The 16,138-nt window shown below is 35.2% G+C and overlaps 1 protein-coding gene across 7 annotated transcripts in view; it reads right to left on the bottom strand.

Moving 5' to 3' along the window:
* The window catches only part of STXBP4 (syntaxin binding protein 4), a 242,518-nt gene that overhangs the window by 134,793 nt on the left and 91,587 nt on the right, over nt 1-16,138 (bottom strand). For all 7 annotated transcript variants that reach the window (XR_010153343.1, XR_010153342.1, XR_010153344.1 and 4 more), the window contains one exon: nt 3,060-3,236. Coding sequence is in view for 4 of the 7 variants with exons in the window: in XM_523800.9 (XP_523800.3) it covers nt 3,060-3,236 (177 nt within the window). In the remaining 3 variants the exon portion in view is untranslated. The remainder of the gene's footprint in view (nt 1-3,059; nt 3,237-16,138) is intronic.

The raw sequence follows: 16,138 nt of genomic DNA, 5'->3' as shown, positions 1-16,138 counted from the left end.
AAAAGGCAAGCCAGAAATTTGGAAGAAGATTTTTATAACATGTAATTTAACAAAGGATTAGTAACCAGAAGAATCACTATACATCTACATGAAAAAGACAACTAATCCACTGAAAAAGGGTCAAAAGATATGAAGAAGCATTTCACAGAGAAACACAAATGCCTAATAAAGAGATAAATATATGCTCAACTGGCTACCAGGGAGGAGGAAACCTTGGTTTATAACATTTATGGGTAGAAATAACCCCATTATAGCTGATTTCAAGCTACCAACCTGATATCACTGTACATGGAGTTGAAAAGAGATGCATGCAATCAGCTCTCATGAGCTAGTGTCAGTTGGTCCCAGCACATCACTGTCTCAAAGCCATTAGTAACCAGGGAAATTCAAATTAAACTGTAATGATGTAACACTTATTACAACTACCAGATTAATAAAATTAAAATAAAACAAAGGGTCAGCAAGTATGCGGGGTAAACAATAATTCTTATTCATTACTGGTGGGAGTACAAATTAGTTCAAACACTTTCAAGCACAAGTAGGCATTACCTAGTAAAGCCAAACTTACAATTATTCAACTTAGCAATTCTACTCCTAGCAGGTAACTATTACACAAGTGGAGCAGGATACATGCACTAAAATGTTTTTAGCACCATTTATAACAGAAGAGAACAGAAACAATTGGACTGTCCATCAAATGCAGAATGGATAATTACACGTAGTATATCCACACAATAGAGTACAAGAAACAATAAGAAGACATGAACTAGCTAAAAACTTCAAATAGATGAAATGCAAAAACAAAATGTCGAGTGAAGAAAAGCAGGTCAGAATGATACATAGAGTATATTTCTATTTATATAAAGTTGATAAACAGGTAAAACTAAACAACATATTGTTAAGGAATATATACACAAGTAGTAAAGTTTTCAAGAAAATGGTTAAGAATAAATCCAAGAAAGTGATTATCTCTGAGGGAAAGGGTGGGAGATGCAATTGGAGAGAAACACTGTGGGTCTTCAAAGGTACTAGTAATGTTTTATTTCTTATGTTGAAGGTGAATAAAAACTCCAAAAGGTAAATAAATAAATAAATAACATAAAGAAAAAATTATAATGAAAAATAAATGTACTGTTACAAAAAGAATCTGTTATCTTACAAATAGACACTTGAATTTTAATTCTGTAACATCTTGGTCAATGTCTCTTTAAGCAATCTCATGATTAAAAAAAAAAGGCTTCCTTCTTTTTTTCCACTGATATTGGGTTTAGAAAATGTTGAATGTTGAGATGCTCATATTAATAGCTCTTTAAAGAGACTCTTTAAAGACTGTTTTCAGAGACAGGTTACTGGCTTAGAGTCTTGTTAAGAGAAATGGCATGAGAACCCGATTATGATAAAAGAGAGAAAAACTGAATTAATTATATTACCAGGCAACTTAGGACAAAAATGTTTCTCAGTTAAGAGCTGGAAGAGAGATTACAAATAACCCAAGCTTAAAAAAGAAACAAAAAACAATGAATAATTTCATGTGAACTTTCTTGAAAGTTATATCATTTAAAAATAAAATATTAAACACTCTTGATTGTTCACTTCAAAAGTAACCATAATAAATAGTACTTTTGATATTGTGATAAATCTCAAAATATTTTCATACTCAGGCTAAAGTTACATAACATTATCACATATCTACTTTCAGAATGTAAAAACCAGGTCACAAATAACAAATATGTAATATTCCTAAATATTGCTGCTTTGTAAACTATATGTTTTCCTCTTCGCCTTGTGGTATTATCAAAGGGTGATGGGAACTTCAGCCTTCTTGCGGAATTGGTTTAAGTGAATAATGTGAGAGATAGTTTAGTGACTTTTAACAGATTTCAAATTTTCTTTGGTATTTTGCATTTGTAACACTAGTTTCATTTTCACATGCTATATTTAAAGTATTTAACTTTTTAATGTTTAAATAAATAGTCATAAATTATTCAGATTTGCTTTATGTTCTCTTAGAAACTGATTGGATTAGAGATATACATAACCAGTTATGTTTATAAGTGAACAAATGTATGAATATTTATTTCAATTTACTCGATTTTCTACCTTAATTCAGTGAAGTAAAAATATATGACTATTACAGATTTTTGAAGCCTCTTCACTGAATATAGTATGTATTATGTAAAAAAAAATTGCATAAAAAAGTTTGCACTGTCCAGGCGTGGTGGCTCATGCCTGTAATCCCAGTACTTTGGCAGGCCGAGACTGGTGGATCACCTGAGGTCAGGGGGTCAAGACCAGCCTGGCCAAGATGGTGAAACCCTGTCTCTACAAAAATACAAAAAATTAGCTGGGTGTGGTGGCAGGTGTCTGTAACCGCAGCTACTTGGGAGGCTGAGGCAGGAGAATCACTTGAACCTGGGAGGCGGAGGTTGCAGTGAGCTGAGATCATGCCATTGCACTCCAGCCTGGGCGACAAGAGTGAAACTCTGTGTCAACAACAACAAAAAGTTCGCACTGCCCTCTGAAAAGCATTCAGTATTTTGCTATTGAAACTGGAAAATCATCTATTGGAAACTATTTTAGTACACCTTACATTAAAAAAAATTCAAACTCAGTTTCTTCCCATTAATTATCTAGGCCTTAGGCAAACATTCCTTCACTTTAATACTTCCTTGAATGCTCTAATCAAAGAGCAAACCCATTCCTAGACTCCCCTGCTCCCATTCCCATAAAACAAATTAGCAGGTTTAGAAACAAAAGAAAAAAACCAATGTAATCAATTAAATGTTAAAGAGTTCCAGGACTTAATACCTGAACTGAACAATTTTGACCAATGACCTAAATAAATTTGGGGCACATGCTTTTCCATCCCAAAGCCATCTGGATAAAGGAAGGCTCAAGACCTTTACATTGTCCCCATCAGGACACAGCATCCTATCATTGAATAATAGAAGACAAACACTGACCTAGTTTAGAAGTGCAGATGAAAAGAAAATGAAAACAGGATACATGACAACGGCAAGGAAACCATGGTAACTGGAAGAGATGACTGCTTTGCTTACTTTATTTTGGTCAGAATAATCAGCAAGCTGAGCCTTTAGCTCTGTAATCTTGGCCTCTAACAGACGGATCACTTCTTCATAGTCCATTTCCATTCCATGTGCCTGTCTCTGAGCAGCTTCAGCAAGATGAATCCGACTACGCAGGGCTCTTGTTTCTTCAACTACAGCTTTGGCTTCCTAAAGATTTCAAAATTAATGTCATTTAAAAAATACATAAGAAATAGTTCCGAGGTTTATACAAAATATTTTCCTTGCTCTGGAAGTTATAATTCCAAAAAGTCAATATACATATATTATTTATTTATCAATTTGAAAATTAACAGTTATGTTATTTTATTATGTGAGGTAGTTGCCTGATCTTACTTTTTCCTTTGTTGATTTCAGTATGGAATCTCTTGACTTCATATACCTAGCATAACATTTTGAAAATAAAGGAAGTAGAAGATAGTTGAAAATGGAAAACAGAAGAATAAGAAAGGGCTCAAAAGATAAAAAGAGTAGGCTACAACAAAACTCATGTAGTAGGTAGTAGGACTCATGTTCTAAAAAGGCTCTTGTAGGGTCATCAGATGCTGCTGAGAGATTTGTAGTAGTGTTATGGGGCTTCTCCATGGACCAAGCTCCAGGGGCTAAAGTTATCTCATGGACGTCAATCTATCTACTACTTCTCCCTTTTGGTTTAAGCCAAAAGGTAGCATTTAGTAGCAAAGTACATAATCGTGTTGTTGAATGCAAGGCTCACAAGACATTTATTAAACACATGTTATGTCTCAGGTGCATCACGTGTCTTTTCTCACTTAATCTTTAAAACAATATTGAGAGAAAGACATTACTAAAAAACATTTCATACATAAGCAAACAGACTCAGAGAAGTTATATGACCTGTTCAAGAACACACAGCAGTGCCAGAATCTGAAACTAGGTCTGCCTGACTGCAACATTAATGCTGTCTTTCTACTGTTTTACTCTGCCTCTAAATGAAAAAACAAAAAAATCCCATACAGGTATACCTTCCACCTTAGGAAGAGGAAAGGGTAGCCAAAACCACTTGCTCTATCAAAATGTACTTGGAGGGAAAAAAATGTACCTTGGTACTGGGTCAAAGACAGTCCCCCAGGACACCAATATAATTTAATATGGCACTTCTTATACTGTAAACCATTCCTTTTTCTTTACTTGATGCAGAAATCTCTTTTCTCTGCGATAGAACTTTCTGCTCCAATTGCCATGGCTAATATTAAACTATGGCTATTTTAATTTTTTCAGAGCTGTTAAGGGACATTTGCTTTTGTTTGAGCCTAAATACATTTGAAGTGCTGGGAGGGTTAGGAATGCTGGCATATTCTTAAGGGTCAGTTTTTCATTCATACATTCAATAATGATTTATTAAGTATTTATTATGTGTCAGGTTCTGTTTCAGGTACTGGGGGTAGACACTAAACAATACAGACAAAAAGCCTTCCCTCTTGCTCCTTGGAATTTACATTCTAAGTTTGGGGAGATAGACAGTAAATCAGGGATGAGAGGTAAATGTCTCATTGAAAAGATAACTGACCAGAGACCTGCAGGAGGAATGGAGTTAGGATTTCCCAAGGAGGAGCTTTCTAGGAAGAGCGAACAGTTTGCATGAAGGCCCTGAGATGGAGTTGTGATTTGTGTCTTTCAGAGAACAGCAAGGAAGCCAGTGTAGTAGAGGTAGGAGTAGTAGGGTCCAGGAAGACGGGAGTAGTAAGACATGAGGGCAGAATGGTAACAAGAGTGAATATAGGGATGGAGGTAGAGTGAAGTGGCAGAGGCTAAGAGAATTTGTAGGCCGTTGCAAGGACTTTGGTTTTACTCAGGGTAAGATGGGAAATGATTGGAGGGTTTTGGGCAGAGAATCGATGTGATCTGACTTAAATTTTAAAAGTGTTACTTTTGCTGCTGTGTTGAGAATAGACTGTAGATGGTGGGCAAGGGTGGAAGCAGGGAGAAGAAAAAGGAGATGGGCAAAAATTAACTGTAGCTTCAATAAGGGTGATAGTGGTGGAGTTGGTGTGAAGCAGTTAGATTCTAAATATAGTTTGAAGGTAAAGCCAACAGAGTAGTTCATCAATAGCATTTATTTAGCAGCCACTGCATCTAGCAACCATGTTTATGACAAAAATACAAAGGGGTAAAAGATAACCTCTCCTTTTCTGTCTCAACTTAGAACATCAGGTATGACTTAGATAAATGGATGAAGAAAAGAAGATGTTACAAAAAGAGAACCATGTGAACAAAGGAAGAGAGACAAGAAGAAATGTGGCACACTGAGAAACAATACTAGATCAATTATGATTGGAGTAGAGACTTGCTGTAGGGGAGTAACGGATAAAAAAAGGTCGTGGAAAGGGAGGGAGTCAGGCTCTGGTAGAAATGGCAGGCATGAAGGGGAAGGAGCTTGAGTCTGAAGAAGACTTGAAGGCTTCTGAGCAGAAAATGATATGAGAAAACAGTGCTTTAGAAAGCTAAATCTGGCAGCAGGGTGCCAGATGGAGAGATGTGGCCAACCGATTGCCTTCTATGCCCTTGACTCAAAGGACTTTATTTCCTTGTATCTGAAAGTAATTGTTTTATAATAAAAGAATACTTTTAGAAAGAAATATCTGGAAAAGGTAGGTACATTAACCTAGCCTACCACACCAGTCAATTTCATTCAGATGATCAAGAGAGTCTCTAGTGACACAGCTAGATCAACTTCACACCAGACTGCTGCTGTGCATACAGGAGATAATGGCTAACTATGTGCCAGCACTATTCTCAATGTTTTACATCCATCAACTCAGTTAATCCACACACTGCCATGGATATGTCTATTATTATCTGCATTTTATAGACAGGACATTGATGCACAGGAAAGTTAAGTAACTAACTCAGAATCACAAACCTAGTAAGTGACAGAGCTAAGATTTGGCAGTCTAGTTATAAAGTTCATGTTCTTGGCTACTATGCTGTACTACCTTGCCAACTACAGAAAATGTTTTTAAAAAATCACTTTTAGATGACAATATTATCAGTGCCCAGTCCTGGATGAGCTTATGATGTGGTCATTACAATAGGTATATTTGAGGCTGCTTCACTCTCCATTTTTCATTCAATCAATCTAAAAAAAAAAAAGACTCTAAAGAGGAAGGGCAGAAAATTCTCCATAGCTGCAATGAAGAATAACTAATTTGATGATTTGTCTTCTTCACACTCACTTCATGCAGCTTTTATTCCTCTATAAAAACAGCACTTTTATTTTTGTTCAAAGAATGCTAGTTAATTAAATGAAGAATCTGGATGGAATTTATATAGCCATTATTGTGCACTGATGGTAATACAGTGTGAAATGTAGTTGGGTGGTAAAAGATGCAGAGGTTTTGATGCTGAATAAATTCATGCTATTTCTTTTGTAAATGTATAACTGTCAGGTTGGTGAATGTGACCCCTTAGCAAAGTTCTAGCCCAGTTACCACTGAATGGCTGTTTAAAAGATTAGTGCATTGAAATGATGACTTTTAGAGGAAGCAGTAAAGAAAAGATAACAGCAGTGTGCCGTATTTAGCAATACAAGATCACATAAATCCATTTTCTCTTTTCCTCCCAGGCTGTCTTCTAATAAATAACTGTACAGCCTCCTATGTCAGTAACAACTGAGCCAGAATTTTCCCAGTGCCTCACCATGAGACTGAAATCCCATCAGGGAAAATGCTGTCGTCTATTTACTGATTTACTATGTACTAGATAGAGTTTAATTCAGTTTAGAAGGTTAGATAATAAAAGAAAAATGAAGATATAGTAGTAAGTCAGAAAATCCACATAAGCATTATGCTTTTTAATACTAAGCAGTGTGAGCAAACATACTAGAAGGGAATCCTGAATTAAGAAGTAAAATCTCTAGCTTATCATTATTTTATTTTTTGGCAACACTGAGGAAATGTCTTCGACTCACACTGGCCCTTTATAAAATGAGGTTTTTCTGCCTCACGATTACATAATGAAACTTTAAAGAGCAGACCAAAGTCTTCTTTGAAAATGTAATCTGAACTAATGAAAATCTTTGTAGGCTACCAATACTTTGGACTTTTGTTGGGACAAAGCACAGTAACAGCTCACACACAGGACAATAAATATACTATGTGTTTTTCCACATACAGTACTTTTCCCCCACAAGGTAACATGATCTAGAATGAAAAAACGTGGGCTTTGAATGGGACATAACTAGGTTAGAATCTCAGATCAGAATTTTACATTTTTAAAAATTTTCTGGCTCTGTAATTCTCTAAGACTCAGTTTGCTCATTTTTATAATGGAAAATCACACCTATTTTATTAGATCAAAACTACTCTCACAAGAGAATTAAAGAAACTATAATAGTTCTTGGCACAATTTTTTCCTTTTCCTCTTTCTTACCTTGAAAAAATATACATAATCACCTGTGTGATCAAAGAGCTAGACAAAATAATTTATTAAGGGTTTTCCTGAGGCACTCAATTAGTAACACCAGCTCTTGAACTTTGGAGAGTTGTTTGGAAACAAAATTTGCACATGTATTTTTTAATGTTAGCAACAATCATGTAAAGCCCTTTCCTCTAGTTATGAGTTGTAATGAATGGCTCCCTATAGTAGAAGGAAAAAGCATTAATTGCAGTAGCACATCTGTAATTAGGCTAACACATTCACATCACTAAATTTAAAAGTTCTGCAATTTTTAAGTTCATCAGTAAATCTTTCAAAATGTCAATAGGTGACAGGAGAAAAATGAGACTGCAAAGAGATATAATGTTTTTGTGCAATGTAACCTATGCTACCAAGCCCTAAAGAATACTTCTCTTATCAGCTTCCTACATCCACTCTTTGGAAAGCCCTTCTTGGTCTTGGTACTATTACAGCTTGTGAAAAAAATTAAGGGTTACTGCAGGAAAAGGGCTATTGAATTAAAATGTTTAAAAGCAAGTTATATCTAGTTTCCTTGACTTATGAGTCTGATTTGTTAAAATATATATAATATACCTTTCAATGGATAATCCCAAAATGCTTTGCAGATATTGACAAATGAAGGTATAACTCACCCCTCAGGCATGAATGTGTATGGGGGAGAATATGATTCGTAGAACTTTTTAACAGACCTCTGACATATGCTTTCTTTTCTCTTTCCTCACTCCCCCTCCATGACTCATCTAGCCAACTCCTCCTCCTCCTTACCTAACCAGTAATTAAGCACTGTGAAGTCTTCATTTATAATGTAATTTGCAGCTGTTGCTTAATTTCCATTCTAACCACTGTATTACTGATTTATGTCTTTATCCTCTCATGCTTGGGTACTATGAAAATCACATCTGTGATCACCCTGCCTACTGTGTTCTTTATTGTATTCTGCATACTTCTGAAAGATTGATTTCCTCAAAATATTGATGAAGTACCACCTTAGGTAACAAACCTAACAACATGGTACATGATAAAATATATCCTCATTCTTCATTCTTCAAAGTTCTCTACTACCTATTCCAAATCAACCTACTTACTAGCTTTAGTCCACTTAACTCTCACATGATTCCCATATCCAAGTACATTAACTTACCACATTTACCAGGTGAAATTCTTCCACTTCCAAGACACTTTGGGTCACATTAATCCTCTAGGTATATATATTTTTCACCTTTTTCCATCATTTAGTTGTTACTTGTCCTTCAAAATCTATCTCAGATTTCACCTTATCTGTTTTTCCATTCTACTTTTGTATAAATGATCTTTCTCTCCTTTTTATCTTTTAGATTTGTCGTCTGTAATTAATCACATATTTAGTACTCTTAACTGCTATCTTGAACTGTCATTAAAATGCTTTATTACCCAACTTTCTAAAATCAAAGGGTCTTGACTGCCGAAATTAGAACACAATCTCTCTGAGAGTAAAAACCCTATCTAATATGAGCAGGTACTCTACTTAACATAAAATGAGATATAACTGAGTTGACAAACCATGAAAATGACTATTTCATTTTTCATATACAAAAACTGCCTTAAGGAACTTTATTAGGCAAGAAGCTTTCATAGGAAATTTCTTCAAAAAAGGGTTCAGATTTATGGGAATATTAGAACTACATTTTATTTAACAATTAAAATAACAATCATAAACTATGCTTTGAGAAACACCATATAATAATAGGCAAATTATTTCATTATATTACTTTTTTAGAGTCTCACTGTGTCGCCTAGGCTGGAGTGGAGTGGCATGATCTTGATTCACCGCAACCTCCGCCTCCCAGGTTCAAGGTGATCTAAAGACATCCACCCACCTCGGCCTCCGAAAGTGATGGGATTACAGGTGTGAGCCACCATGCCAGGCTGCATTATATTCTTTTTATATAAATTTAAAAAAATCTTTTTACAGTATTTATCAAGCAAATAAGACTAAGTGGAATGAAGAAAATACCAATGCTAAAAATGACAATTATACTTGTTTGTCAATTTTATTTCTTGTTTTCATTAAAAATATAAGATTTTAAAATTATGAACATTAATTTATATTTCCTTAAAAATTACAATTTTTGGCCAGGCACAGTGGCTTACATCTGTAATCCCAGCACTTTGAAAGGCCAAGGCAGGTGGATCACCTGAGGTCAGGAATTTGAGATCAGCATAGCTAATATGGTGAAACCTCATGTCTACTAAAAATACAAAAATCAGATGGGTATGGTGGCAGGACCCTGTAATCCCGGCTACTTGGGAGGCTGAGGCAGAAGAATCTCTTGAATTTGAGAGGTGGAGGTTGCACTGAGTTGAGATCACACCACTGCACTCTAGCCTGGGTGACACAGCGAGACTCTGTCTCAAACAAAACAAAACAAAACAAAACAAAACAAAACAAAACAACAAAACCCACAATTTTCCATCATGAGAAATACAGTGCATGTTCTCTAAGACTAAATAATCTTGAAGGTCTTTTTCAACCTTACCTAATCCTTGATTCCACAGTTTAGGTAGCAACACTCATTTATAAAGTGTGTAATAATGATGGATATCTAGAACTTCAAGAAACAAAGATTTTCTTTAGTTTGTGTGATAAAGTAAAATCCATGCTCATTTTGCAAAGAAAGATTGGTTAAGCTTTTGGAAGAAAAACAGGTCAATCAGATTATAATTAGCTCTAATTAACCCTCCCAAGAGCTTTCAACTTTTTTTACCTGCAGCTGCCTTACTCTCCAAAAGGTGCAAAATTGATTTCTGCTTCTAAGCATCAAAGAAAATCAAAGAAACAATTTTCAATCTCCTTTATAAACAGGAGTCCCTAATCAAGGACAGATATAAAAATACATCTAATTGATAAATTTTATCATATGAAACTTGTTCACAATATAAATATTAGTTACAATCCTCTTTGAAAAATATATTTAACCCTGAACATGTATTTTCTGGTTTAATGAAGACATAGAAAAAAAAAAAGCTACTTTCCTAATTCTCCAATTCTGGTTACACAAAAGGGAAAATTTATAGTATTGGAAACTTCCTTTCATAATTGCAGATTAAACTCTTTTCATTGAAAAATGGTACAATTCAAAAGCAACTTCTGGGGTGTTAAATATTAGAATTCATCTGAAATTTGGGACTTAAGGGAGATCTGTCTTTAAAACAGAAATATATCCCTTCCACATTAACCTTTAGAGATTTAATTAAATTGGAATCAAAATTTCATCAAATTTTGTTTTGGAGGAATTTGACCAAGAATTCTAAATTCAAAGCGAGACATAACAAGAGCTAAATAAAAAGATTCTTAAGTTGATGTCGATGAATAAATCAGTGAAAACTGGTAAGCAAATTTTGAAACAACAAGAAATAAAGAAACAAGAGGAAATATGGCCCAAGAATTTAAGGCTTTCATAAAGCAGCAATAGTTGGTACTGACCAAAGAGGAGTTAGATAAAACAGTCATTTACCTAATAAATATTGATTGAAAAAGCAACTAGAAAGACCAGATAGCCCCATACAGACCCTATATTATGTAAGAATTTAATCTATGATAATGATGATAACACAAAATAAAAGTGGTTGCGACAACTATTTGGAAAAACAGTGAAAAGTGCAGACCCTCATCTCATACCATATATCTAACAAAATAATTTCTTAGATGAATTAAAGAAAGATATTACAGGGATCTAGGTAAATATATATCTGAAATATGACTAGGAATGAACTTAAATAAAGTTATAAAAAACGAAAAATCATAAAGACAAAGGTTTGACAACACAAAAACACTTATGTTTAAAAACTTCAAAAAAAATTGGACTGTAATCCCAGCACTTTGGGAGGCGGAGGCGGGTGGATCGCAAGGTCACGAGTTCGAGACCAGCCTGACCAACATGGTGAAACCCTGTCTCTACTAAAAGTACAAAAATTAGCTGGGCATGGTGGCGGGTGGCGGGTGGCGTGCCTGCAATCCCAGCTACTCAGGAGGCTGAGGCAGGAGAATCGCTTGAACCCGGGAGCTGGAGGTTGCAGTAGCCGAGATTGTGCCACTGCACTCCAGTCTGGGCGACAGAGCAAGACTCCATCTCAAACAAACATTAGAAAGGCAATTTGTAGACAGAGGGAAATATGCCCCAGAATTGGTAGAAATAGGGTTAATAACTACAACGTAAAGAGATCTTATAATTACAGTAGTGAAAGGGGAAAAACAGTGATTAAGAATATGAGAGGAGGAAAGAGGAAAAAGCAGTGGTGGGAAGGGGACACAGACAAGATAAAGGGCATGTGGCAGGGGTAGCAGAATACCACTAGCAACCACATCAGGAAATCAGCTGCCTTCAATACTGAAGAACTGTGATGAAGTTCACAGTTTAATTTCAAATCCATGGTTACAGACAATCTTTGATATCTAACATGGATGACGGTTAATCAAAGCAATATTTCCAAATGGTGATTTATTTATGTGGGATTAGGCATGACTAGAGAAGTCTTGTTTTTAACCCTAAAATAGCTTGTCAATAAATCATTTAACACAATGTCATGAGTCCCATACTGAAGTAAGGGACAGAAAGTGTTTCTCACATAGTAAACTGTCAAGATAAGAGTTTTATAGTATTAACTGCCTTATCACTACTTCCTCCTTGGGTAAAATTTACTAGTTTGTCAGCCAAATTAATTTATATTGCTCTAACATTAAGAAATGCAAAATGTTCAGCTTCTAAGTAGATGTTTAAAATATACCCTTAAAGATGTTCTCTTAGCAACTGAATAATGGAATTTTAGTGATGTGTATTTGTTTTTAGTAAAGCAAAGAAAATTATGGGGAGTAATGCCTACTTTTCTATATAGATATGCCTCTAACAACTCACCAGCCACAGGGCACCTATTATGAAATGCTTTCTAGAAAGTGACGATTTTGCTCTATTTTTATTTTTGCTTACTAGATTGAGAGCTCCTTGTAGAACTGTATGTTTAGCATTCACAATGACTCCATATAAAGCACGCATTTAGAAATGTTTCTTAAATTCTCTTACCAGGTCTCCCTTATAAGTTACTATAGAGCTTATAGTACAATTGATGCCAAAGTATGACATGTGGTCCCTAAATAGCCAGAAAATAAGTGGCTCATAGTATGGAACCTAGAACTTTAACAGCATCAGTTCTAACTAGGCCAACCTACTATAGGTAATAATCAAATGAACTGGAAGGTTTCTATGAAGAATTGCAGATTCTTCCAACATTGAAAATTCTGTGATTCTAAATTGAGTTCTATATTATAAATAGGATAATAAAATTTCTCTTAGAATCATTAAGATGGTAAGATCTTTTCTACAATTAAAAAGACAAACAACTATTTGGAAATGATAATTTTGAAATAGACACCTTTGTTTGCCAATGCTTGCTTAGAAGGCTACATTCACCTCTAATGAATCACTAGGTATGGTTGGTGTCTGCGCAAACAGGAATGCCAGCTGGGCTGTCCAAAAGCTATGTGCTGGTGTTCCTTCTCCAAGCTCACTGCTGTTTCTTGGTCAGAGTTTAATGGTGGAGAATACAGGAGTCACTTTCTGAATCACAAAAAAGGAATTAATGTAAAAAAAATCCAACTAAGTTTGTTTAATAAGTTTCTTCAACCAGATTGCTGTCTATCACTATAAGAGCTTTATAACTTCTTTTCTCAAAGAGATTTTAAAAAATCTTTTAAAAATGCCTTTTCCAACTTCCAGGTACACCAATCAAAGCTCATCATCATTGGTCATTAGAGAAATGCAAATCAAAACCACAATGAGATAGCATCTCACGCCAGTTAGAATGGCGATCATTAAAAAGTCAGGAAACAACAGATGCTGGAGAGGATGTGGAGAAACAGGAACACTTTTACACTGTTGGTGGGAGTGTAAATTAGTTCAACCATTGTGGAAGACAGTGTGGAGATTTCTCAAGGATCTAGAACCAGAAATACCATTTGACCCAGCAATCTCATTACTGGTTATATACCTAAAGGATTATAAATCATTCTACTATAAAGACACACGCACACATGCACACATATGTTTATTGTAGCACTATTCACAATAGCAAAGACTTGGAATCAACCCAAATGCCCATCAATGATAGACTGGATAAAGAAAATGCGGCAAATATACACCAGGTAATACTATGCAGCCATAAAAAAAGGATGAGTGCATGTCCTTTGAAGGGACATGGATGAAGCTGGAAACTATCATTCTCAGCAAACTAACACAGGAACAGAAAACCAAACACTGCATGTTCTTACTCATAAGTGGGAGTTGAACAATGAGAACACATGGACACAGAAAGGGGAACATCACACACTGGGGCCTGTCAGGAGGTCAGGGGTGAGAGGAGGGATAGCATTACGAGAAATACCTAATGTAGATGATGGATTGATGGGTGCAGCAAACCACCATGGCACGTGTATACCTATGTAACGAACCTGCACGTTCTGCACATGTATCCCAGAACTTAAAGTATATATTTAAAAAAAAAAAGCCTTTTAAGATAATTGTAGAGATGGAGTCATGATTGGTTGCCTAGGCTGATTTTGACCTCTTGGTCTCAAGCAATCCTCCCACTTTGGCCTCCTAAAGTGTTGGGATTACAGGCATGTATAGGAGAATGTACTCTTTATCCAACCTCCCCCAGTAGTTTCATCTTGCATGACTGTAATAGACTATCACAACTAGGAAACTGACATGGATACAACCCACAACTTTATTTAGATTTAACCAGTTTTAAATGCACTCATCAATAAGAAGGAACAACCTACAGATACACACAAGAATCTAGACGAATCCCAAGGGAATTATTGCTGAGTAAAAAGAACCAATCCCAAAAGATGACATACTGTATGATTCCATTTATGCAATATTCTTGAAATGACAACATTATGGAGATATAGAACAGATTAGTGTTTGCCAGGTGTTAGGGGAGAAGGTAGGATGTGGCTGTGGCTATAAAAGAATAGCATGAGGGATCTGAGTAAAGAGGGTTTTTGGTAGAAAATAAAAGCTGGCATTCTGAGGCCACAGTGACTATCTGAAATGGAAACAGGAACATTTTACTACAGCATGCTTTTAGAACAGAAAAGACTGACAAATATATGTATTTTTCTTCTTTTTCCCTCTGAAGATGAGATAGCATCTTAAAACACCTACTAGTGCTATACTGAAAAACTAGTAAAAATTTAATCACTAAAGAAAAATAAGAGAAATCACATCAATTCTGAAAATTAGAGGCTTTACTGCTTTTTAAATAAATACACAAGAAACACAATCTTTAAAAGTGTGAAAATGTGAAAAGTACTTTAGGAATCACTTATTATTGTTGTTCCTTTTAAAGACACATTTAATTTGTTCTTGGTTTCCTTTGTTGCTTCATCTGAAAACTAAGATAGCTCACATGTCAGCTGCACTAGCTGTTACTTGATTCATGTTCAACCTCAATTGTCCACAGAGAATCCTGTGTTGATTTGACCTTATATTTCTGCCTCAGGACTTCATGCTCTTCTCAAGAACTGAACTCAACCTTTACACAGGTGAGGCCAACTACAACTGGGCTTATCTGAACCCAGAGAATTTGCCAAATGCTTAATATCCCATGTTTCTTTAGGGCAAAGACTGGTTCAGACAAGCTAAATATTTTGGCTTTGGACTGTTCACCAATTCATTGCTGCCTTAGGTCATAACACTATGCTGAAAGAAACTTTAAAAACAACTTAAGTGTGAGAGTAGGCTTTAGAAAGCTGTTGATCAAAGGAAGTCGCTAAGAGTGGCCCATGCCTGTGAAAAGTTGTTAGAACTTGAAGAAAAAATAACAACAATTTCATGGGAAATTGTGCTCATGATTTTAAACTTAAGCTCGGTTATTCTGTAAGACACAAAAACTCATAAAAATACTTGAGTTTTAGAGAACAGTACAGCCAATTCTTTTCAAAACAGTGAGTAGGTATTCTGGTAGCTATCCCTGATTGAATAAAACAACGAAGGTGATCCTTCCAGTGAAAAATGAGCCCTTCACAGCTTGTTTTAATAATTAGGTTATCTATGTGCTTAAGGAATTTACATGGGATGATCATTAGTACTGTAGTAACTTGGTGTCAAGATCTTCAAAAGGATATCAAAGGAAAGAAACTGCCAAATTTCACACCATTTAAATTTCTAGTTTTTAAAAATTTTTAAGAGAAGAGTTATACATACTCTGTATTTATAATTTTTAAAGACTTATTTATTGTGAAAAAAGAAATCAATCTTTGGAAAAATGGAAAGGTATTTTCACTAAAGCATAGGAACTCTTTCATTAACAATAGGTCTGTATCATCAAAATCCTCTTAACAAAATAATATCATTCTATGTACATAAGAAAAGCTGAATAGTATCCATGGTCAACATATTTTAAAATTGGACACTTTCAGGGTTGATTTCGGGTAGTCTACGTTTTTTTACGGTGTTTATGAAATGAATGGTGTTTCAGTATGTATGCATGTGGGTTTGTATACACAGATGTATACATGTATTTTTAATTATTTTTGTTTAAACTGGAAACTATATACTAAGTACTACTCCGAATCCACACATCTTTACCCTCAATCT

The sequence above is a fragment of the Pan troglodytes genome, chromosome 19 (assembly GCF_028858775.2).
Source record: "Pan troglodytes isolate AG18354 chromosome 19, NHGRI_mPanTro3-v2.0_pri, whole genome shotgun sequence".
Taxonomy (NCBI): Eukaryota; Metazoa; Chordata; class Mammalia; order Primates; family Hominidae; genus Pan; species Pan troglodytes.
Note: the sequence above shows the minus strand (reverse complement) of the source record. Positions and strands in the feature narration are given on the sequence as shown.